Here is a 26351-nt window from a genome sequence, read left to right as displayed (position 1 = left end):
AATCCATGCTAGTGAGAAATCTTATGAATGTAGTCATTGTGGAAAGGGTTTTAGATTGAGCTCCAGTCTTTCTTTACATCAGAGGATCCACACTGGAGAGAAACTTTATGAATGTAATCAGTGTGGAAAGACTTTCACACAGAGATCCCATCTTGATGCACATCAAAGAATTCACACTGGAGAGAAACCTTATGAATGTAATCAGTGTGGAAAGGCTTTCACATACAGCTTCAATCTTGCTACACATCAGAGAATACACACTGGAGAGAAACCTTTTGAATGTAATCAGTGTGGAAAGGCTTTCACAGTAAGCTCCAGTCTTACCGCACATCAGAGAGTTCACACTGGAGAAAAACCTTATGAATGTAGTCACTGTGGAAAGGGTTTTAGATTGAGCTCCAGTCTTACTTTACATCAGAGAATCCACACTGGAGAGAAACCTTATGAATGTAATCAGTGTGGAAAGGCTTTTACAGTAAACTCCAATCTTGCTGCACATCAGAGAATCCACAATGGAGAAAAACCTTATGAATGTAGTCACTGTGGAAAATGTTTTAGAGTTAGCTCCCATCTTGCTAAGCATGAGAGAATCCACACTGGTGAGAAACCTTATGAATGTTGTCATTGTGGAAAGGGTTTTCGAGAGGGCTCCAGTCTTGCTAAGCATGAGAGAATCCACACTGGAGAGAAACCTTATGAATGTAATCAGTGTGGAAAGGCTTTCACACAGAGTTCCAGTCTTGCTGCACATCAGATAATCCACACTGGAGAGAAACCTTATGCATGTAATCAGTGTGGAAAAGCATTTAAATTGAGCTCCAGTCTTGCTTCACATCAGAGAATTCACACTGGAGAGAAACCTTATGAATGTCATCAGTGTGGAAAGGCTTTCACAGTAAGCTCTGGTCTTGCTGCACATCAGAGAATCCACACTGGAGAGAAACCTTATGAATGTAGTCACTGTGGAAAGGCTTTTAGATTGAGCTCCAGTCTTGCTGCACATCAGAGAATCCACACTGGAGAGAAACCTTATGAATGTAATCAGTGTGGAAAGGCTTTCACAGTAAGCTCTGGTCTTGCTGCACATCAGAGAATCCACACTGGAGAGAAACCTTATGAATGTAATCAGTGTGGAAAGACTTTCACATTGAGTTACAGTCTTACTGCACACCAGAGAGTTCACACTGGAGAGAAACCTTATGAATGTAGTCATTGTGGAAAGGGTTTTAGAGTGAGCTCCAGTCTTACTTTACATCAGAGAATCCATACTGGAGAGAAACCTTATGCATGTAATCAGTGTGGAAAGGCTTTTACAGTAAGCTCCAATCTTGCTGCACATCAGAGAATTCACACTGGAGAGAAACCTTATGCATGTAATCACTGTGGAAAGGCTTTTAGATTGAGCTCCAGTCTTGCTGCACATCAGAGAATCCACACGGCAAAGAAACCTTAGGAATGTAATCAATGTGGTAAAACCTTCAGGCAATAATCACCTCTTATTTAGCATCTGAGAATTCATATTACATAGAAATCTTATCATTGTTACAAATGAGGAAATGCAGTCAGTTGTCATTCAGAGCTCCTTCAAAATTTGAGAATTCATTTTTATGAGCAGCTCTATACCAACTCAATGTGGGAAGGCTTTCAGGCAGACATCACGTATCAGTTTATATCAGAGAGAAGACTTATTAATGTGCTCAAGGGCATTTGTTTGGAGGAGGGTGATGAGTTGACAACAACACAGATATTGGAATTAAGGTGTATAAAAGCAGTGATTCTGGGAAGGGTTTCACCTAGAGCTCATACTTGATTATACTTTAGGACAATCCTGCTGGAGATAAAACTTAGGGATTTAATTAACAAAGGCAGCCTTCTAAACATCCCAAATTTCATCCTTTTTATAAAATCCTATAAATTTAATGAATTTTCTGAAGTTCCCCTGTTTGTCATTACTCTTCAATATTTTATACTATTCATCTGCTTATCATTTTCTCAGCCATTATCCAATTAATTAGCACTCACTTTGTTTCCTGCTTCTTGCTGATACAAAAATTTCTGGTAAGAGAGTGGGATGATAGAGGGTCCATCTGCTGGAGAAGACAGCCTAGAATGGGGTCAGGAAGTTAGTGTACTGTACTGATGAACTCCAGGTAGCCATATTTTGACCAGAAGCAGTCATGACTGACAGTATCAGAGGCCTTGGTCAGGTCTACAAATGTTCTCTACAGACCTCTGTTCTGCTCCTATTAGTTTCTCCTGAAGAGGTCAGGCAGTAAACCTTATCAACTTATCCATGGCCCTTTCTGAAGCCGCTCTGGCTCCAGGTGGATGACATCTAGGTGAAGGATGAGCCTATGAAAGAGATTTCTGGCAGGAATCTTGTCAGCAATGACTAAGTGGGAGACCCTCCTGTGATTGTCACAGGACAGTCTATTTCCTTTACCTTTATAGAGATGGACAATAGAAGTGTCCTTGGACCCTTGGGGGATAACCTCCTCTTGCCATATAATCCAAAAACTTCAGTCAGTTTTTGCATGAATAATGGACCCTGCCCCCCCCCCCATACATTTCATGAGGAATAGATTTAGCACCATGTCTTTACCACAGGAGACGAGCCTAATGGCATTCAAAATGTCTTATTTAATTGTACATGTATAACCCATATCTGATTACTTATCACCTCAGGGAGGGACAGAGGAGGGAAGGAAGGAGGGATAAAAAATGGACCCCCCCCAAAATGGAACCAAAACTATAAATAAAAATGTTTATTACTTTAAAAAATTTCTTTGTCAGTTGGAAATTTGTCTAGAGAGAAGTGGACTTCAACCTATGGTAAACAGTCAATGGCTTCAGCATTGATCGATGATGACTTCTTGTGAACACTATGGAAGTGTTCAGGATCATGTCCTTATCATGTGTGGCTCCATTAGCCCTGAGTAGTTGAGATGCATCATGGGTCTTTGGCCCATAAATAGCTTTCATCCTAAAAGTGCTTTGGATTGTTCCTATCAGCATCAAACTGACTATCATCTGCCATCTTACTGAGCCAAGAATCCTGCATCTCTCTAAGCTTCACTTGTACTTTACTTTTGATTGACTTACATGCCGTCTTCTTAGAGATGGATGAACAATCCTGCTTTTAAAACTAAAGGAGTGGGGCAGCTAGGTGGAGCCGTGGATAAAGCACTGATCCTGGATTCGGGAGGACCTGAGTTCAAATCCGACCTAAGACACTTAACACTTACTAGCTGTGTGACCCTGGGCAAGTCACTAAAAAAAATTAATAAAAAACTTAAGGGCAGAGGGGCAGCTAGGTGGCGCAGTGGATAAAGCACCGGCCCTGGATTCAGGAGTTCCTGAGTTCAAATCCGGCCCCAGACACTTGACACTTAACACTTACTAGCTGTGTGACCCTGGGCAAGTCACTTAACCCCAATTGCCTCACTAAAAAAACCAAACCAAAACAAAACAAAACAAAAAACAACTTAAGGGCAAGTCACTTTACCCTCATTGCCCTGCCCTACCCCCCCCCCCAACAAACAAACAAAAAAATAGATACTGGGATGACCTCTGTCTTACTCTCTCATTCAGGTCCTACTATTCCATCAAAGCAGGAGTTTGTGGGGAGTGGGGGAACACCCCTTAAATGTAGGCCAACACTGCCTACAATTCCTACAACAATTCCTTCATCCCTTCCTGGTTTTACCCTTTTCACCTTGGCTCTTACTGGGATGTGATGTCAAAAAAAAGCATGCTCACTGAGAAATTCCTAGCTTATGGGTTCTTAGTTCACTGCACAGACCAGAAGAAACAACCTGTAGCTCTCTAGCAGTTGTTAATCTGTTTAATGCTACTCTTAAAATCTTTCCTGGTAGAATAGTTCAAAATTGGGAATTACTTGTAATATGTAAAAGTTGCAAAGAAAACTATTTTTTAGTCTAACCGTTGAATCGCACAGAATTAAGAACAGCTTTTTGGGCTTTGGTTTGGTTACTTAACTCTGGGAAATCAGGCCACAACCTGTCTTGCATTAAACCTTGCCTGCTTCCACTGAAGAAAAGCCACTGGAAAAAAGCAGCTAGACTTTCACTGCTCATCTGATAAGTCCTTTTTGATTTTATGCCCTGCTCTCTCTCTCTCTTTTTTTTTTTTTTTGGTGAGGCAATGGGGGTTAAGTGACTTGCCCAAGGTCACACAGCTAGTTAAATGTCTGATGCCGGATTTGAACTCAGGTCCTTCTGAATCCAGGGCTAGTGCTCTATCCACTGTGCCATCTAGCTGCCCCACCCTGGTCTCTTTTAAACTTTTGTTTAAGTCTGTTCCATCGAGGCTCAAGGCTTCAATGTCATGGCAGCTAGAGCCAGTGCTGGACATCTCCCAACCCCTGGACTTCACATCTCTTCCAACTCTCCACACCAGGCCTTCCCCACTACCCCTCTTCCCCGCCCCACCCCCACCCCCTGATTTCTTTGACCCAGCTCAGCATGAAGTGGTTACAGAAGAAGAATCTTCATCCCTTTTCCTTATATATGGAGAATGGGGAATGTTACAGGCCTAGCACCCCAGAAGTTTTCTGGGGTACATCAATCACCTTCTCCTTGAGAAACTAAAGCAAAGGACAGACACACCTAAAGAGAGAAGGGGCACAGATGGGACTGAGTTAGCTCGAGGACCACCACCCTTCATTCCAGTCTCCCCCACCCTGGGGAGATAAGATTGGGTGTGGCTGCTGCCTTTGTGGCATGAGGAGGACAGAGATGGCTTGAGAGATCTGCAGCCACCCCTCACCCAACTCCCCCAGCTACCACCAGTGGGGGATGGTCCTCCCCCAAGAAGGGAATTTCCACAGTCAGATGATCACCCCCATCAGTCCTCTATAAAAGTATCTGCCTGTCTCCTGTTCAAGGAGATCGGTATCTCAGACATGCCTCTGGTGCCATGCCTTCTCCCCATGAGAAGAAGTCCAAGGATTTCTCTCTCAGTTTCCTTTCCCTAGTGCTGAAATAAAATGTTATTTTATTCTAATTGGATTTCTGTGCAAGAGGGTGTCATTCTTTACAGAGGAATCCCTAAGGACCCTTAACCCTACCCCTACCCCTTTCTCAACCCCCCCCACTCTATTTCCCCCATAACACATAGCAGATCATAGAATTTTCCCCAAGCACACAACACCCCCCCCCACTCATGCCATAGAAAAATAGGGATACCCTAAATTGCTTGAGCCCACAGTTATAGAGGTAACCAGAGCACTATGTGCCGATGGACCAACAGTCCATTGCAGGGGCCAGGAGCTGACCCTTTGAAGTAGTTCAAGCTCATATCAGCCTATCTCCAGAAACTCTCCTCTTGCCTTTGTCTTACTATTTATGCTGGAGGCTTGAACTGTCAGACTGCAAATGGAATGAGGAACCCAAGTGTATGTCATGATCAGCACTGGGGGCAGATTCCTGATTACAGACATCCAGAGCAAAGCCAAGCCATAAATCTTAACTGTCTCCCTAAAACTGTGACCCCCTCTCTGAGTGAATATGAGGGTCTCTCTCAAGATTCTCCATGCGTGCAGATCCATCTCGCTAAGGAGAGTAAAGTAGGCACTTGTCTAGATGACCGTGCTTCATTCTGTTTCTGTTTTCTGTGGAAGACATCGTTCTTTTTTTTAAACAATAAATAACTCCACTTCAGACCATCTAGTATCTCTTCCTGATGTTACTGATGAGGAATATAAGGCTTAGAGAAAGGAAGAAGTCTCTCACTCAGGGTCTAAGAATAGGAATGATCCCAAAAGGCATCCGATCCAAGCCAGACCTGACTAAGAATCCTTTATAAAACACTACTTGGCCTCTGCTAGAAAACTTCCAATGCAGGGGTTCAGGGAACATCTTAGAGAGTCTTTGTCTATCTTCAGAGATGCCCCATTCCACACCAGAACAGTTCTCATTGCTATGAAATGTTTCCTTATAGCAACATGGGCCATAGCTTCGCCTATTCCTTTTCAAATCTCTATGATTTCTTTCTTTCTTTCAAGTTTTGAGTTCCAAATTCCATCCCTCTCTCATTCCCTCCCTCTTTCCCCTCTCCCCTCCCCAAGGTCGCAAGCAATGAGGATGGGTTATCCATGTGCAATGGGTCTATTCCTTTCTGTGACATCTGCCCACCCTCATTACCCTTCTTTGGTGTAGATACCTCCAGATCATTTCCTTTAACCAGAAGGGTCCCTCAGGGCTCTGTCCTTGGGCCCCCTTCTCTTTTCTCTATTGCTTCTCACTTGGTGATCTCATCAGTTTCCATGCATTGGATCACCATCTCCATGTTGATGATTCTCATTGACCTACTCTACCCTAACCTCTCTGCTGACCTCCAGTCTTACACATCCAAATGCCTTTCAGACATATTGAAGTGTATGTCCAGTAGACATCTTAAACTCATTATGTCCAAAAGTGAACTCATTATCTTTCCCCCTAAACCTTCACCCCCTTCCAAACTTCCCTATTACTTTGGGGGGGGGGCAGGGCAATGAAGGTTAAGTGACTTGCCCAGGGTCACACCTCCCTATTACTTTTGAGGGCACCATCACCCTTTCAGTTGTGTATTTTAAAATTCTAAATGTGGGTTCTAATCTGTCCCCCAGTTTTGGGGGGAAACTGACTAAAATCACTGATTAATGAGTTTAGGGTTTTTTTTTAAGGGTTTACTGAAAGATAGTAAAAGAAAGAGACAATCCACAAGTGCTCTTTTTATCAGTTCTTTCTATAGGGGTGCATAGTAAGCTTCCTCATTAGTTCCTTGGGATTGTCTTGGATCATTGCACTGCTGAGAATATTTAAGTCATTCACAAATGCTCATTGAACAATACTGCTGTCACTATGCACAATGTCCTTTCAGCTCTGCTCACTTCACTATACATTGATGTTCATTAGTCTTTCAAGGTTTTTCAGGGATCATCCTGTTTGTCATTTCCTGTAGCACAAGACCATTCCACTACAATCATATAACACAGCTTTTTCCATCATTCCTCAATTGATGGACATTCCCTTGATTCTCAATTCTTAGCCTCCACCAAGAGTTGCTATAAATATTTTTTGTATAATTTTTCCCCTTTTCTCTTTTTCATGATTACTGTTGTTAACTGTTTCCCTTCCATCCTATTCTCTTCCCCATGATATTTATTCTATTATCCATCTTCTTTCATCCTATCCCTCTTCAAAAGAGATTTGCTCCTGTCTGTCCACTCCCCCACTTTGCCCTTCCTTCTTTTGCCCCTCTCTCTTTATCCCCTTCCCCTCCTATTTTCCTGCATGGTTAGAGAGATTACTCCACCCAATTGAGTATGTACATTATTCCCTCCTTGATCCAATTCTAATGAGATTGAGGTCTTTGAGCCAATTCTGATGAGTGTTAGGCTCATTTACTGCCCAGATTAAACAGAATACTACACCCAGTTGGGAGTGTGTGTTAGTCTCTCCTTGAGGCAGCTCTGATGAGTTTAAGTTCTTTGAGCCTTTTCTGATGAGTGTAAAATTCATTTTCTGCCCTGCTCCTCTCCCATCTCTTCCCCCACTCCATAAGCCTTTTCCTGTTACTTTCATGTAGGATTTCATCTCTGCCCTTCCCCCTCCCCCAGTGAATACCCTTCACCCCTCATTTCAATCCCAAAGATGTCATCACCTAGCTAAGTGACACAGTGGACAAAGCATCACCCCTAGACCCAGGGGGATCTCAGCCAAAACCTGGCCTCAGACACATGACAGTTGCCCACTGTATGACCCCAGGTATGTCCCCTAGCTCCAATTTTTTATGATTCTCTAGGGTCTTGTATTTGAAAGTCAAATTTGCCATTCAGTTCAGGTCTTTTCATCACAAATATCTGAAAGTCTTTTTTTCATTAAAGTCCCATTTTTTCCACTGAAAGATAATGCTGAGTTTTGCTGGGTAGGTGATTCTTGGTTGTAATCCCATTTCCTTTGCCCTTTGGAATATCATATTCCATGCCCTCTGGTCCTTTAATGTAGAAGCGGCTAGATCTTGTGCTATCCTGACTGGGGCTCCACAGTACTTGAATTCTTTCTTTTTGGCAGCTTCCAATATTTTCTCCTTGACCTGAGAGCTCTGGAATTTGGCTATAACATTCCTAAGAGTTTTCCTTTTGGGATCTCTTTCTGGAAATGATCGGTAGATTCTTTCAATTTCTATTTTAGCTTCTTCTTCTAGAATTTCAGGGCAATTTTCCCTGAGAATATCTTGGAGGATGGTGTCTAAGCTCTTTCCTTGATCATGGTTTTCAGGTAGACCAATCATTTTCAAATGATCTCTCCTGGACCTATTTTCCAGGTCAGCAGTTTTCCCCAGAAGATATTTAACATTGCCCTCTATTTTTTATTCATTTGGATTTGCTTTATTGTGTCTTGGTTTCTCATAAAGTCACTGGCTTCCATTTGTTCAATCCTCATTCTTAGGCAATTATTTTCATCAGAGAGCTTTTGTACCTCCTTTTCCATTTGGCCAATTTGACTTTTCAAGCTGTTGACTTTTTTCTCATGTCTTTCCTGCATCACCCTCATTTCTCTTTCCATTTTTTCCTCTGCATCTCTAACTTTATCTTCAAAGTCCTTTTTGAGCACCTCTATGGCCTGAGACCAATTCGTATTTTTCTTGGAAGCTTTAGATATAGGGGCCTTGATGTTGACATCTTCCTCTGAGGGTGCCCCTTGGTCTTCCTTGTTACTGAAGAAACTTTCTATGGTCCTCACCTTTCTCTGTCAGCTCATCTTGCCTTTCTTTTACTAGACTTTTATCTCCTTAAAGTGGGACACTGTTTCCAGGCTGCAGTATCCCAAGCTTAAGAAGTCCCAGGTGGTTTGATTTAAGGAGAATCAGGTTCTTCACTCACCAGGCCTGTTCTCTGATCCTTAGATGACCCCAGACCAACTTGCTGTTAAGGGCTAAAATTCTAGCTAAACTGTCTAAAATATCTAATGAGTGGTCGCCAATAAATTATAAGCTTTAGCAAGAGTTAGACTTTTAAGCGTTTATTAAGGAGAATAAGAATTTGGTAAAGAGAGAGAGAAAGGCCTAGATTCCTATCTATTAAAGGGAGAGCACATTTCTAGCTCCCTTCTCCGCCAGCGTCCTCAGGAAAGCGAGCCCGAGACTGAGCGCCAGTCTCTTCCTTCCTCCTCCCACTAGCCCGCGTCACTTCCTGACTCCTGCAGAAAAGACTCCTGGTCTTGCCCTCAAAGACCTTCCCTTCATGGGCAGAACTCTTCTACAGTAAGTATCCAGCAGGTGGCGTTATTCCAATCGTTACATTGCTAATCAACCAGCCTTGTGTGTTGTCATTGTTAGCTCCAACGAGCCTGTGCCCCTCTCCCACCTGGGCCACTGCTACTCAAGCCTACCTCCTGGTTCTCATCAAGGGTGCAAAATCCAAGTTCTGCCTTAGCACCAGCATAGACCCCTGTAGCCTATCCCCCTGCCCAGGGCTCAGCCCACTCACCAGACTGTGAGCTTAGTTCCAGACAACACTGGTGCTTCAGCTGATTCAGAGGCTCTGGGGGTCTCCTTCTCTGGTGAGGCCTTCCTGGGACTGGATCTGTGTCAGGGTGATGGACTCGACTCCTGTACCAGCACAGCAGCTCCCTCCTTCTGACCTTCCAAGCCGTTCTTCCAATGTCTTGTCAAAGTCTGTCAATTTCACCTTTCTACCATCTCTTGAATATACTTTCTTCTCTCCTCTGACATTTCTACCACCCTGTTGTAGCCCTAACCACTTCACAACTGGATGACTGCTGGTTGGTCTGCCTGTCACGAGTCTCTCCCTGCCTCCCGGTCCATCCTCCACTGAGTCACAAAAATGATTTTCCTAAGGCACAGGGGGGAACATGTCACTGCCCTAAATCACCTCCAGTGGCTCCCCATCACCTCTGATGTCAAATCCAAAAATCTCTGGTGTTCAGATTTCTTTACAACCATGCCCCCCCCCCCACACCTATCTAATCTTCCTATACCTTACATCCGTCCACATGGATCATCTTTTGTCCAGGGACACTGGCATTCTTGCTGTTCCACAGACAAGACTCTCATTCAGCTCTAGGCATTTTCTCTGCCTGTCCTCCATGACTGCATTGCTATGTCTCCACATCTCCTCTTCCTGTTTTCACTGGCTTCCTTTGAGTCCCAATGAAATGTCTACCACCTACAAAAAATCTTTCCCAATCCTTTTTAATTCTAAGGCATTCCTTCCGTTAGTTATTTCCTATTTATTCTATGTATAATTTATTCCTACTTATTTATTGGCTTGTCTTCCTCATTAAACTGTGAGCAATTTGAGGGCAGAGATGGCCACTTGCCTTTCTTTGTAACCCATGTTTAATACGGTGCCTGGCACACAGTAGGTATTTAATAAATGCTTATTGACTCACCAACTGATTGTTTTGAATTTGGGATCAGAGAGGGCCAGTCTATTGTTGCTGCTCCATCAGTGGTTGTATCTTATAACAGGTGAAGCACTGACCTTGGAATCAGGAAAGAACTGGGATCAAACATCTCTCTACAGTACTCACTGCATAGTCTTATCCATTCCTTTAACCTCTCAGTGAATCGGTTGGCCTCATCTGTAGCATGAGGACTTTAATATCTTTAGGACTTATCTCTCCTGGTCTCTTTGAAGATCAATGAGATCACTCAGGTATGTTGGGCCACTGAAAGGTCACAAATTCTCATTCACCCACATAACAGTCCTGACAATATCAGAAGACGTCTCTTCTCCAGAGTCAATATCCCTGGCTTCTGCAGTTCACCCTCACGTAGGATATTCTCCAGGCCTGTCACCAACCCAATCTCTGCCTTCTTTCTAGATTTTCTTTCTAGGCTTTCCATAAGATTCCAGTCTCTATACGGCTTCCCTGAAGTGTGGCTGCTAGAACTGGGCACAGTGCTTGGATGCAGCCTAATACAGGTAGAAGACAGGGAGCCCTGGATCCCTTTATTCTCCTAGCTAGGGCCCTAATAAGGCAGCTCAGGAGAGAGGGAAGATTACTTTTCTTTGCCGAGATCCCTCCATGCATGTATAGTACTATGCTCTGCCCTTGGCTCCCTCATCATCTGTGCGTGACCTTGATATCTGGAATCTCGGAGTAGATGGTTCCCTTTTCCACTATTGGTCACTATTCCTTTCAGTCTGACCCATCGCGTCAGCCTGCTGAAATGGTTGTCTGTGATTTCTGCCTCTGACTTTGGGGCATCTCCAGATTTGATAATGGTGACATCTATGGCTTTATAGAGTAGGTGATGAAAATACTAAACTGTCCATGTCCATGCACGCCTGTCTGAAATGCAGTATTGGAGACCTGCCTTCAACTTGGCATCCACTCTTCAGTGAGGACTCTTTGGGCCCAGTCATTCACCCAGTTCCAAATGCACTTAACTGGATAATCCTTCCTTTATCTCTCAATCCTGACCCCAAAGCAGGCCTGAGAGATTTTGGTAAATGACTTCCCGAAATCTAAGAGAACAAGGTCAGTGGCACTTCCCTGCTCCAGAAGACTCCTTTTCCCATAAAGAGAGAAAAGTGTGATCAGGCTGGCCTATTTTAGATGAAGACTCATAAACTTTGAACACTTGTTACTACTGGTGATCACTCAATGTCAACCATGTACCCAGTGGCAGAACAATGACCTCAGCACAGAGGCTGAGAAAATACTCCAGAATAAAGAAAAATCCTTCTTGCCATTGGGGTCCCTCGCTGAGATGTGTCTGTCCCTTTCTGAGCACACAGGAAACCCGGCCAGAGTTCTGTTCCCCCTTGCCTGGCCTAAAGACTGAGGACCACTGCCACTCCCTGTCCCCACTTGCTGGATGCAAGCCTGAGACAGACACACTTGCCTGGCTGCCTGCTGTACCGCTGAAGATACACAGGTTCCAGCCATCAGAGCACACAGGGGATAGACGGGGCTGTAGGCTGGATGCCTGAGCTCATCTCTCCTCAGAGCTGTGATTATTATGTCACCTACGGGAGAAGTGACACCATCTGATTAGGGAGTCAGTCATGTCTCTTGGGTGTGTGGGGAACTTTGGCCCCTTGAGCCAATCAATCATGATCAGCAATTAGGACCAACCAGCAGCTGCAACAGCTGAGAGAGAAACTTTGGGGTGAGTTAGAGCCGGGCATGGCCAAATAGTGAGCAGTGAGATTTGGGGGACCCATCTGTCTGAGGCTATTCATCTGTCCTGGACAGTGGGCCTTGGAGAGCTCCCAATCCTTCTACCAATGGTCCCTGTCCAATTTGTGCTGTGCAGGAGAAGGACAGTCACCCGAGTCACACCTGTCTTCATCCTCTCTCCTCTGAAGGAAGGCCTTGTGAAACTGACACGCCTTTAGTTTTCTTTCTTCTTGAGCGACGCCAACACTGTCTTTGTAGCCTCCTGAGGTTGCTGCATTTCTCCCCAGATTTGGAATTTGGCAGCCCATCCCCACTTCAGTTGGAAACTGGACTTTAAGGCCATAATACCAAATAACAGTAAAGGTTATTAGGTTAAGAAGCAGCATCCCAGGAAATCACCTTAGAATAGCCCATGTGGAAAAGTGCCAAGATCCAGAAACAATCTATGCAACAGATGTACTCAAATGCAGAACAACTTCTGATAGATCACTTCAGTGACTGCCCATCTCAATGACATGCAGAATAGGGCATAGGCATACTTCACAGGGGCCTGTACATGCCCAGAAGACAAAAGCACCGAAGCAGAAGCTTATCATTATTCTGTTGTTATTCACAAATGTCCACTGGACACTTACTATGTCCTAGGCACTCTAAGGGTGGCAGATTCAAAGAGAAGCAGAGAGAAATGCAGGCCCTCAAGGAATATGCTTTCAAATAGAGTGGGAAACAGCACATAAAGGAAAACTCAAAAGTAGGGGAGGAGTAGGAAGGTGTGAGAAGGCCACTGTGGCATGATGTCGAATGCAGCATAAAGTGGTGGAAGAGGGAAGAGTGGACACCACAGGGGACTAAAGATTGTCTGGGGACAATGATTAACATGGAGGTCCTCTGCTGGAGTTGCAAATGAGAAGAGGAGGGGTCTCCAGTCATCCCTGAGAGACAAAGTTTAATCACAGAGTGCTCAGTATGTATACAGAGAGATAAAATGCAGTTGGTCTAATGTGTCCATCCAGTGGAACAAAGGCAAACAATGTAACAGAACTTTCACAATGATGAATACAGGAACAAAATATTCTTTACAGGGAATGACTGGTTTTACCCAAAACCCATTGTTAGAGCATTCCATTTGATTTATATGTTTGTTACTTTATGTATCCTAGCTACAGCCTTGGAGTCATGTTGCCGGTCTTCCAGCTGGCAACCCCAAGGTCATTGCTCAGGTACAGTAATCATGCTATATTTTGTTAACCCATTCCAATCCATCTCCCACATCTCCCCCTTTTTTATAATGCAGAGAGAATGCACTGTTCACTGTAGCTCATGGAGGTTTCCAGCATAGACATTGGAAAGCCTTAAAGATAGTAGGTAATAACAGAAGGAGTAAGAGAATTGATATTCCTCCTGCCAACCAACACATCATGGAGGGTTTAGAAAACCATTTTTGTAGCCAGTTCAAACTTTGGGACAATTCATCTGCCACTGCTAAGGGCCATTCATTTTGTAGGGCGTGCAGTTGTGATGGCAACTCCTTTGCTGAGGTTTGCACTTGTCCCCTCATTTCAGCAGAGAAAGACCACTGGGGCATTTGTTGAACTAGGGTCCAATTATGTGTACTTTCATTATAAGGCAAAGGGGAGACACTTCTTTCCACAAAATCCAGAATCACATAAAACATTTTGTCTTTCTAAAATGGCATTTTGTTTCTCTCCTAAATATAGGACGGGATCCTCTAAGGCTTCAAGTGTGGAGAATATCTGCTCATCTATTTTTGTTGTCAGCCTGTCACTTTTTTTTTTTGGTGAGGCACTTGGGGTTAAGTGACTTGCCCAGGGTCACACAGCTAGTAAGTGTCAAATGTCTGAGCCTGGATTTGAACTCAGGTCCTCTTGACTCCAGGGTCGGTGCTCTATCCACTGCTCCACCTAGCTGCCCCTACTCATCTATTTTTGTTTGCTCAAGCACTTCCTGTGTCACATTTGTCATCACAGCTAGCACAGTATTAGCCATATACACTGATTGAGTAAGAGATACAACAGCAACAGTAGTTGAGGCTATAATAACAAGAGAAGAAGTTGTTAATGTGATCCATGTAAATAAGAAATGTTTTTTCCTGGTTTTTGATTTATGTGAATTTTCCATTCTGTGAGGGTCAGGCAGCCAAAGCCCAAGAGGATCTTGCCATGGGCAATCTAAATGTGCTGGGACCCATATAGAAAGTTGTTTCCTGAAAGCAAATATAAAATTAATATCTAAGGCAGTGAGATTTTCTGGATAAATACAATCAGCAAAATATAGTCTAAAGGTTTCATTCTGATCTGTAAGAGATATCTGAAAATCCAGGGCTAGAAGAAAAACAAAAGGATGGGTAGTACAAACAGTTATTCCAGTCAATTTCTTGAGAGAGGTTCTAGTGATAACATTTTTACCAAAATCTAGGTTGTAAGTTCCTCTCCCATAGAAGGGTCATCCCATTCTCCAGAATTGGTCACGTGCAGGAGAATACAATCTACTTTGAGTATGAAACAGAACGAGTCTGGGAGAGGGAAGCTCTGAGGAGGTGACATCGTCATTCATGCTCCGGACCATTTCCCATAGCAACTTCCTTTCTCAGGGCTTGAAGTTGAGGGCCGGATTCAGCTGCAGATTGTTCAGTTGCAGAATTGGATTCTTCATGTGGTCAGTCCAGCTCATGATAGAATAACCAGATCCTTTTGGCTGGAACCCACTCTGTCTTACCTGTAGGTAGGGAGATACAAGCATACCCTTTTCCCCAAGTTCTTAAAGTGAAAGGACCTTCTCTTTTATTAGACTCCAGACTTTTGACTAGCACCTTTTGTTCAGGTAAGGTAGCCTTAAGCCCAATTTCTCCATGTTTTTCCATTCTTGTCAAACCTTCATTCACATTCAAAAACTGGATAGTTATTAATGCTTTGCTTATTATTGCATCAGGGGTATGTTGTTCCCCCTTCTGAAAGATCTCAATATATCTCTTGAATAATTGATGTGATCGGGGCAGCTAGGTGATACAGTGGATAGAGCACTGGCCCTGGATTCAGGAGGACCTGAGTTCAAATCCAGCCTCAGACACTTAATACTTACTAGCTGTGTGACCCTAGACAAATCACTTAACCCCAATTGCCTCACTAAAAAAAATAAAATAATTGATGTTATTTTTCAATAATTGCTTGCCTTCTGGGGTTGTGAGGGATTCCTGTAATATGTAGAAAACTCCAATTCTGGGGAAATTGTTTAAAAGAGTGTGATAAATAGGCTGGGCCATTATCACTTTTTTTCCCAGGGCAATGAGGGTTAAGTGACTTGCCCAGGGTCACACAGCTAGAAAGTGTCAAATGTCTGAGGCTGGATTCAAACTCAGGTCCTCCTGAATCCAAGGCCAGTGCTTTATCCATTGTGCCATCTAGTTGCCCCCATTATAAATTTTCATGGAGTGAGGAATCCCCAAATAGGAAAAGGCACAAAGTAAATGTGAAATGACCACTTTAGTATTTTCTTTTGTGTGACAAGAGGAGAATAAACATCCAGAGAAAATATCAGTAGAACAGTGAATATATTTTAAATGGCCAAATGAGTAACATGCATGAATAACATTCATTTGCCATAGACAATTAGGTATGAGGCTGTGAGGATTAACTCCTTTAAAGGGTGAAGGGGCAAAGGAAGGTTTTTGACATTGTGGGCAGGTTTGTATGATTTCTCTAGCTTGAGAAGTAGTGACATGAAATGTCTTTTTTTAATGCTAAGGCATTTTGATAAAGAAAAATGAACTTGATTGTTTGGCATTATATAAGGACAAAGTGACTCTTACTAAGGAGTCAACTCTCTGATTCCCTTCTACTAGGGGTCTAGGTAATTCAGTATGAGATCGTAGATAACATAAAAGGAATGAGTTCTATGATTTACAAGTTTATGCAATGCATAGAATTGTTGGAATAAAGACTTATTAAGATTTTTGAGAGAGGATTGGGAGATATGGATTAAAACTCCGTAACATATTTAGAATCTACGACTAAATTAAAGGGCTGAGAAGGGAATCCTTTAAAGGCTGAGGTGGCAGTGGTTGGTTCTGCACGTTGCATCAGTGCATGATCTTTTTCTATTCTGGATTTCCATTCATTATTGTCAAGCCAAGTAGTGGCAGCTTTGCCAGTTTTACCAGCCCCATCAGAGAAAACAGTGATGTAGTTACCCAGTGGTATAGGGGAGAGGATTGAGGAAGGTTTCAGTTTTAGTAAAGGAATATTTTGTAAAGTTTTATCAGATGGTATTGAAGAAAGGAGTTCTCCTATAAACCAGATAAAAAGGGAAAGATCTTCAGACAACTGTAGTAAGTTTTCAATTTGGGAGGAGGTATAAGGAAGGTGTTATGTATTGAGGGTTGTATCCCATGAGCATTCTAGCTCTTCCACCATTTGTGATGACTTGAGATATAAATAAGGGATACACAAGAGGCGAGGGTACATTTTTGTGTATTATCCAAGAGGATACATTCTATAAAAATTAGGTCTCTCTGGTGGGAGACTCTATAGTAGGGGATAGAAACAACCTAAGGGGTTTCTGAGGAACTATTGGGGTAGATCTTTTATTATTGAGGGCTTGGATTACTTGTTTTATCTCCTTCTCTGCTTCAGAACTCAGGCTACTGGGTCGTTTCCCTTTGGAGTATTCAACAAATGCTGTAATGCCTTTTTGGGAATCCCTAAGGAGGGCCTGATCCAATTGATGGTTCTAATAACATTTGGAAGTCATTTAATGTTTTTAATTTAGAATAATCAGTGGTTACCAACTGTGGCTTACTTCACCTTTCAGATAGCAAATACCCACGATATTTCCAAGGGGAGGACTTTCAGACTTTTTCAGGGGCTACGACTAAGCCTGCATTATTTAAAGTGTCTCTCATGTTTACTTCCACCTGGTTTAATTCCTGATTTGTTTCTTCAGCTACAAGAATATCGTCCATGTAGTGATATATTTTGGAAAAGCCTGTCTGATTGGTGTAAGAGCCCTATGGATGAATATGGGACGAGTATTCATCATCCCTTGAGGGAGTACTGTCCATTGGAATTGTTGCTGAGGCTCACTGTTATTTTCTGTGGCCACTGAAAAAGCAAACTTCTCTTTATTTCCTGGATGGAGAGGAATTGTAAAAAAGCACTCCTTTAGATCAAGTATCAATAAGGGTAGGAGATTTGGATTGGCTAATCCAGTTTGTAATGTCCCCCTAGGTTGTATCACCTTATGGTTAGCCCACCCATTCTGGTTTGTATGCTTTCCATCTTAAAGGTACAGGCACCTTCAGCTCAGTGGCCCTGGCTAAAAATCCTGTATTTGTATCGATGCATTCCATTGTTGCAAAAGGTCCTCCCCAAACAATGACTTTGGTAAAGGTAAGGCCTAAGGTTCTCTATAAGCTACCTTTGCTGAGGGACGGACACATGAAAGCCCTTTTGCACTTTTGCCTCCCATTCCAGTCAGCCTGCAATGGGAGTTATTAAAGCCCAGCATGCTGCCCATGCTCTTTGAGAAATAACTGGAACATCTGCACCAGTGTCCTCTAGACCTGTAACTTTTGTGCCTTCTATAAGAACAGTGATAGTGGGTTTGAGACATCCAACCATGGTCTGCCAAAAGATATCTTTTTCCCCTGAACTCCCAAAGCCTTTTTTTTTTTTTTTTTGGCATGAGGCAATTGGGGTTAAGTGACTTGCCCAGGGTCACACAGCTAGTAAATGTGTTAAGTGTATGAGGCCGGATTTGAACTCAGGTCCTCCTGAATCCAGGGCCAGTGCTCTATCCACTGTGCCACCTAGCTGCCCCACTCCCAAAGCCTTTTAATCCCCCGTTTTTGTCATTAATTGTTTGCTTGGCCAGTAAATATGGTAATAATAGGAGTTGTGCTCCCCTCTCCCCCTTTCCTAAAGAACAAGGAAAATGAGTACTCATTATTAATCTAATTTCCCCAATATAAGCAGAACCAATGACTCTGGGGTGTACTATGATACCCTGTAGAGTGGTACTGCTCCCGGCACCTATTATTCCCAGATGGCCAGGGGGAATGGGTCCTGTACCTCTTGTGGGATAAGCTTGAGGAGTTGAACATAGAGCAATCTGTGGAGATACCTAAGTCCAAGCCAGTGCTCCCTCTTGTGGGAGAGGAGAGGTCAGAGGAGCTACAAAAGCTAGTCGAGAGTCACTGTATTTGGAAGGGCCCCAATGGCTGGGATCCCTCTTGGAGTTTCCTGAAAGGTTGTAGCTCGTTTTGATTCAATTTGGACCTACATTGATCAGCCCAATGGAATCCCTTGTTGCATCAGGGCATAAAGAAGGAGGGGTGGAAGTGGAAGGTTTCTTTTTCATTTGACAACCCTTTGTTAAGTGACCTGACTTTCTGCAATTAAAACAATTGTGGCATGGTAAGGCTGAGGCTAGCTCTGATCCCTGCTCCTGTGCAGTGTGCTTTATTTTTCAAATGTCTTAGGGCATCCAGGCAGTCTGCATTTGCATTTGAGGCAAGGCTGTGGCCACCTTGGGATTAGCTATTTGCCTGCTCATTGTTTCTTGTAGCTGATCCATAAAGGGGGAGTAGGGCTCTGAGGCCCCTCATCTAATACTTGTGAATGAACTTGTCTTTTTTAATGCCTCAGGGACTCTTCTGAGAGCACAGCCAATCTGAGGAGTCTGAGGTAGGACGGCAGGATCAAATTGAACTTGCCTAGGCGGTTCTTACCATAGCCCAGTCCTGTTTAACATTTCATAATTCCCAGGGAGCCCATGAACACAGTTATGCTCTGTGTGAGCTCTTGCAGTTTCCTCAAATTCAAGAAGAAAAACACTCATCTGTAATGGGGTTAGCTTTCCAGTCATGGGGCACTCATTCATAAGCACTTGCAATTTCCTTCTATTAATCCCATAGTGTATGGGCTACAAATGCTATTCACATTTATTGATTTCTTCACAACTCTAAATATAGAGAAATCAAGGGGATCATATCCCAGGGCTCCATATTGTCTGTTTACAGGAAATGCAAACAATTGAGCCATGGTAATATCCCCACTTCTTTTTGCCTGTCTTAAACCTAGTTGAAATGGGGTTAACATGTTATCATTGAGAGGTAAGGTTTTCCTGGATTAAAATAGGGGGGCTGATGATGGAGCAGAAGTTTCTACCTGTGGCACCTCTGTATCAAGGGGAGCAAGGGGTTCTGTATATCCATGTTCCTCTTTCTGCTTATTTACTGTATAAACGGGTGCCAGTGCCATTGGATTATGTCCCCACAGGAGTGTTAAGGGCTAAAATTCTAGCTAGTCTGTCTAAAATATCTAACGAGTGGTCGCCAATAAATTATAAGCTTTAGCAAGAGTTAGGTTTTTAAGCATTTATTAAGGAGAATAAAAATTTGGTAAAGAGAGAGAGAAAGAAAATTCATCTATCTATTAAAGGGAGAGCGCATTTCTAGCTCCGCTCTCCACCAGAGTCCAAAGGGAAGAGTCCCAGTCAGAGCGCTAGGCTCCCCCCTTCTTCTTCCCACCAGCAAATGTCACTTCCTGACACCAAAGAAAAGACCCATGGTCTTGCCCTCAGAGACGTTCACCTCATGGTGGAGCTTTTCTACAGTAAGTCTCCAGCAGGTGGCATCATTTCAATCGTTACAGTCCCCGCTTTGTTTCTTCAGGAAATGGGGCATTTCCTTGATGAGACAGTCGAAAATAACAGAATATAATGACCTATGCTTACTAACAATATGCTAATAACAATATAGAAAAGGGAGAGACGAAAGTTTTGTCCAGAGGGGCAGTTTTTTGTCCTCATGAACCGGCACTTTGACATTAGTCTTGCAAAGGGAGGGCCTCTGCAGAGAGTACATGTAACAGATGGTGTATATTATAACAGAAAGAGAAAAGAAAAAAGCAACAACAACAAAATAAAACTGTTAATTTAAAGCCTCTGAAAGTCTTTTCTCAGATGTCCTCTAGGTGTAGCCGTGGAATGGAAGTCTTTTCAGGGGCTGATGTGCGGATGCTGGTAATAAGCCAGGAAAATTTCCTACAAAACTGAGCTTAACACAACTTTAAAATAGCTTTGTCAATAATCAAATCAAACAATGAGAGTTCTCAAAAACATGTCTAAGGGAATTCAGAATCTTAGTTGTTACACATGAAACATATAATAAAACTAAAATTGAAACATTCTTTAAAATCAATATTACTATAGTCCCCCCCCCCTTATGGAGGGTAAATTGAGAAGACAATTGCTGCGATATTAATTTCTAAAAATAATTTTTATCTTTGTTTCATCACTTTTTGCATCATCTGCCTCATTATCCTCATGCCATTATGAGAAATTTAAAAATCTAATATAATTGGTAACAGGTGTCAAGGCCAAATTCAACATTGTATTTATCATGACACCTGAGATAATTATGGGGGTTACCATAAAAGAACAGAGAAATGATGGGATATGATCATTCCCACACTTGAGCAATATGTACTGCCCATGCAGTATGGCAGGCTTAAAATAGGTGGATGGAATATATGTCCATGTGTAATGATTGGAATAACGCCACCTGCTGGAGATTTACTGTAGAAGAGTTTCACCCATGAAGCGAAGGTCTTTGAGGGCAAGACCAGGAGTCTTTTCTTTGGCGTGAGGAAGTGACGCAGGTAGTGGGAGGAGGAAGGAAGAGACTGGCGCTCAGTCTCGCTCTCTTTCCTCTGGACTCTGGTGGAGAAGGGAGCTAGAAATGTGCTCTCCCTTTAATAGATAGGAATCTAGGCCTTTCTCTCTCTTTACCAAATTCTTATTCTCCTTAATAAATGCTTAAAAGTCTAACTCTTGTTAAAGCTTATAATTTATTGGCGACCACTCATTAGATATTTTAGACAGACAAGCTAGAATTTTAGCCCTTAACAGATGGCTGACCACGAAGAGGAAAGCTAAACCTCAGTCTTCTTCTGATGTTCTGGTTGGGTAAGAAATTTCCCCTACGCTCTCCCTTAACTGCTAAGTAAGTACTGGCGTACTGGCTGTGTTTTCCTTTAATTTTTTTCAAATGGACCTTTTAAACTCCCTAATTACCCTATTTTTGATTTTAGTCTGTTTAACCAGACAAATGGGAGATAAGATCATGTTAATGCTTTGTTTTTGTGGATTTTCTATTTTTCTTTTTATTTTTGTTAGAAGAGCCAGCAATGTACTCCCACAAAGAAATATCTCCCCCTCTCCCAACCATGCTTTTTCAGAGAAACCTGAAGAGATTCCTGCAGCTTTCCCAGTTCTAACACTAATTGTTGCTCTAATTTTGCATGCCTGGAGGCAACGACCCACCCTCTGGAAGTTTTTAATCCCCTAGCACCTGGAGGCAAAGTGGGGGAAGAGGAATCCAGGCCTGAGTTCAAAATCAAGTCTGATTCAAATTGCTCTGGTCCCTCCCCTCTTTTCCAGACCCCACCCTCTACTCCTCCCATGGCCAAGCCCATTGCTTCCCCTGCCTGGGAAGTCCAGAGATCTGATGCGCATGCTCAACTTTCTCTAACTACATTTGCAGCTTCAGGCTCAGCCCTTTCCCAGCCTGGCTGTGCTTCTGAGGCAACCTTAGAAAACCCTTTAAATTCCAGATATGCTCGATTTGTTCATAATTTTGCTAACCTGCTTTTGTCTTTAATTAGTAATCTTATAAAGCATTTGTATGGTGAAAAGACTGACAGACAATATAGAGGGGTTAAAGAAGAAAAACTTAAGCCAAATAAGAATGACAATCATCAACATAGTTCAAGACTCCGATTCTTTTGCCATGGAAGGGTATATATTTTACAGAAATGTAGAAGTAAGCAGCAAGGTATTGATATGAGTATTGGGGATTTTAGATACCAGAATCAAAAGTGTTCTGAATTCACTCAGAGTAATAGTATCAGTTCAGAGGTTACATAGGATTTCTATGCTATTACATATACATTTTGAAATTAATGGTATGGGTTTATTTTCATAGAGATTTTCATGCTTTTGAGATTGTGTCATACTTAGTTTTTAAAACAAGGAGAATATTTGTAAAAGCTTTTTATAGTCATGTGATCAAGTTTATATTTTATAATACTCTTATTAATATTAAATTCATGCTCATTTAGATTTCCTTAGTTTGAATTTCACTGTTTTTTATTGTTCCATGTGTTAATACAATGTTAATTCTAGGAGTATTGTGCTCCCATATTCTGAGTTGTTTGTTTTTGTTATTTTTTCTCAACTGATTATTTGATCAAACTCTTTAAAGCATTTCCCTGGCAAATTGGTTGCCATGGCAAGTGTAAATTGATTCTAGAAGTATTATTTTTGATAAGCGTATTCCAAAAAAAAAAAAAAGAGGGGAACATTTGTAAAAGTTTTCTTTTTTTCAAAAAAAAAGTTTTCTTTGAGATTCTGTTGTGCTTTAACTTATATTTAAATATGTTCTGATTTTTCACAAAAGTGATTGTATACTAAGTAAAAAAAGGGGTATTATTTGAAATTGTTGCATAAATATATATTGTGTCAAGTCAAGTCAAGATGTGTCAAGTCAAGATGTATTCACATTTTTTGCAATCATTTATTATCCTCAATTTTTAAATCCATATGAGACTTGGATTATGGGAACTTATCATTTAAGACACTAATTGCCTTTATTCTGAGTTATCAGATGCCAGTTGGCCAAGATGCCATCCAATCACAAGAGGAATACATGCAAGAGCAGACACTGAACTGTCACATGAGGGGAGACATGCATGAAGTCAAGGTATGGCCGAGGGAACAGCTTTTGACTAATGTTGAGGTTGGATTCTCTTGGTTTAATATTTTATTTTATTTTTCCCCACAATATTGTACAGATGGCTGGAAGTATTGATCCCACCCATCTCACTTCTACACCTGGCTTCTATGCTCCCTCCTATATGCCTGATGCCATGGACATCTCAATCCCATGCATCTGATTAAGTCTGACTCAGTTTCCTCCAGTATGTTCGGTGGCATGGACATATATTCCATCCACCTATTTTAAGGTTGGCATACTGTATGGGCAGTACATACTGCTCAAGTGTGGGAGTGCTCATATCCCATCATTTCTCTGTTCTTTTATGGTAACCCCCATAATTATCTCAGGTGTCATGATAAATAACAGTGTTGAATTTGGCCTTGACATCTGTTACTAATTATATTAGATTTTTAAATTTCTCACAATGGCATGAGGATAATTAGGTAGATGATGCAAAAAGTGATGAAACAAAGATAAAAATTATTTTTTAAAAATTAATATCGCAGCAACTGTCTTCTCAATTACTCTCCATAAGGGGGGACTATAGTAATATTATAATTTTAAAGAATGTTTCAATTTTTGTTTTATTATATGTTACGTGTGTAACAACTAAGATTCTGAATTCCCTTAGACATGTTTTTGAGAACTTTCATTGTTTGATTTGATTATTGACAAAGCTATTTTAAAGTTGTATTAAGCTCAATTTTGTAGGAAATTTTCCTGGCTGATTACCAGCATCCACACATCAACCCCTGAAAAGACTTCCATTCCACGACTACACCTAGAGGACATCTGAGAAAAGACATTCAGAGACCTTTAAATGAACAGCCTTTGATTTGTTGTTTTTGTTGTTTTTTTTTCTCTTTTCTTTTTCTGTTATAATATACACCATCTGTAATATGTACTCTCTGCAGAGGCCCTCCCTTTGCAAGACCAATGTCAAAGTGTTGGTTCATGAGGACAAAAAATTGCTCCTCTGGACAAAACTTTCCTCTCTCCCTTTTCTATATTGTTATTAACATACTGTTAGTTAAGCATAGGTTATTATATTCTGTTATTTTTGACTGTTTCATCAAGGAAATGTACCGTTTCTTGAGGAAACAAAGTGGGGAACTGTAACGATTGGAATAACGCCACCTGCTGGAGATTTACTGTAGAAGAGTTTCACCCATGAAGCGAAGGTCTTTGAGGGCAAGACCAGGAGTCTTTTCTTTGGCGTGAGGAAGTGACGCAGGTAGTGGGAGGAGGAAGGAAGAGACTGGCGCTCAGTCTCGCTCTCTTTCCTCTGGACTCTGGTGGAGAGGGAGCTAGAAATGTGCTCTCCCTTTAATAGATGGGAATCTAGGCCTTTCTCTCTCTTTACCAAATTCTTATTCTCCTTAATAAATGCTTAAAAGTCTAACTCTTGCTAAAGCTTATAATTTATTGGCGACCACTCATTAGATATTTTAGACAGACAAGCTAGAATTTTAGCCCTTAACACATGCCACCAAACATATTGGAGGAAACTGAGTCAGATTTAATCAGATGCATGGGATTGAGAGGTCCATAGCATCAGGCATATAGGAGGGGGCATAGAAGCCAGGTATACAAATGAAATGGGTGGGATCAAAACTTCCAGCCATCTGTACAGTACTGTGGGGAAAAATAAAATAAAATATTAAACCAAGAGAATCCAACCTCAACATTTGTCAAAAGCTGTTCCCTCGGCCATACCTTGACTTCATGCATATCTCCCCTCATGTAACAGTTCAGTGTCTGCTCTTGCATGTATTCCTCTTGTGACTGGATGGCACCTTGGCCAACTGGCATCTGATAACTCAGAATAAAGGCAATTAATGTCTTAAATGATAAGTTCCCATAATCCAAGTCTCATATGGATTTAAAAATTGAGGATAATAAATGATTGCAAAAAATGTGAATGTACCTTGACTCAGAATATAATATACAATTATGCAACAATTTCAAATAATACCTTTTTTATACTAAGTATACAATTACTTTTGTGAAAAATCGGAACATATTTAAATACAAGTTAAAACACAACACAATTCTAAAGAAAACTTTTTTTTAAAAAAGAAAACTTTTACAAATGTTCCCCTCTTTTTTTTTAATATGCTTATCAAAAATAATACTTCTAGAATCAATTTACACTTGCCATGGCAGCCAATTTGCCAGGGAAATGCTTTAAAGAGTTTGATTAAATAATCAGTTGAGAAAAAATAATAAAAACAAACAACTCAGAATATGGGAGCACAATACTCCCAGAATTAACATTGTATTATGAAATCAAAACCATCTTGCAATGTTTCAAAATTAGATAGATGAATGAATAGAAGAAAATATACATGGAACAATAAAAGATGATGAAATTCAAACTAGGGAAATCTAAATGAATATGAACTTAATATTAATAAGAGTATTATAAAATATAAATTTGATCATATGACTATAAAAAGCTTTTACAAATATTCTTTATTTTTTAAAAGCTAAGTATAAAACACAATATCAAAAGCATGAAAACCTCTATGAAAATAAACCCATACCATTAATTTCAAAATGTAGATGTAATAGCATAGAAATCCTATGTGACCTCTGAACTGATACTATTACTCTGAGTGAATTCAGAACACTTTTGATTCCTGTATCTAAAATACCCAATACTCATATCAATACCTTGCTGCTTACTTCTACATTTCTGTAAAATATGTACTCTTCCATGGCAAGAGAAGCAGAGTCTTGAACTATGATGATAGCCAATTTTATTCAGCTTAAGTTTTTCTTCTTTAACCCCTCTATATTGTCTGTCAGTCCTTTCATAATACAAATGCTTTAGAAGGTTAATAATTAAAGACAAAAGCAGATTAGCAAAATTATGAACAAAATGAGCATATCTGGAATTTAAAGGGTGTTCTAAGGTTGTCTCAGAATCACAGTTTAGCTGAGGTAGGGCCAAAAATGCAGGTAGAGAAAGCTGTGCATGTGCAAGATCAGGACCTGAGAAAGGTGGATTAGATCTCATGATCTCCCGGGCAGGAGAATCAAGGAGAGGAGGGGGAGGAGGTGGGGTCCCTAGAGAAGGGGAGGGGACCACCTCTCCCACGTGGTGTACAGCCTGGGAATCAAACTCAGGCCTGTGTTCCCCTTCCCCCCATTCTAGGGGATTAAAAGCTTCTAGAGAAGCCTCCAGGCATGTAAAATTAGAGCAACATTAGTGTTAGAATTTGGAAAGCTGCAAAAAATCAGAGCTTTCTCTGAAAAAGCATGGCTGGGAGAGGGGGGGATATTTATATTCCCTTGTGGGAGCACCTTGCTGGCTCTTCTAACAAAAATTAAAATTAAAATTAAAAATCCACAAAAACAAAACATTAACATGATCTTATCTCCCATTTGTCTGG

At 41.4% G+C, this 26351-nt stretch overlaps 2 protein-coding genes across 2 annotated transcripts in view; one reads left to right on the top strand and one right to left on the bottom strand.

Moving 5' to 3' along the window:
* The window catches only part of LOC122749581 (zinc finger protein 420-like), a 410887-nt gene that overhangs the window by 188239 nt on the left and 196297 nt on the right, over positions 1 to 26351 (bottom strand). The gene's annotated exons all lie outside the window — the stretch shown is intronic.
* Positions 1 to 26351, top strand: part of LOC122746245 (zinc finger protein 420-like) — a 136634-nt gene that overhangs the window by 59869 nt on the left and 50414 nt on the right. The window contains exon 9 of the mRNA XM_043991712.1: positions 47 to 1373. Coding sequence (XP_043847647.1) covers positions 47 to 1373 — 1327 coding nt within the window. The remainder of the gene's footprint in view (positions 1 to 46; positions 1374 to 26351) is intronic.

The sequence above is a fragment of the Dromiciops gliroides genome, chromosome 3 (genome assembly GCF_019393635.1).
Source record: "Dromiciops gliroides isolate mDroGli1 chromosome 3, mDroGli1.pri, whole genome shotgun sequence".
Lineage (NCBI taxonomy): Eukaryota > Metazoa > Chordata > Mammalia > Microbiotheria > Microbiotheriidae > Dromiciops > Dromiciops gliroides.
The sequence above is the reverse complement of the archived record's forward strand: the minus strand, read 5'-3'. Positions and strand labels throughout refer to the sequence as shown.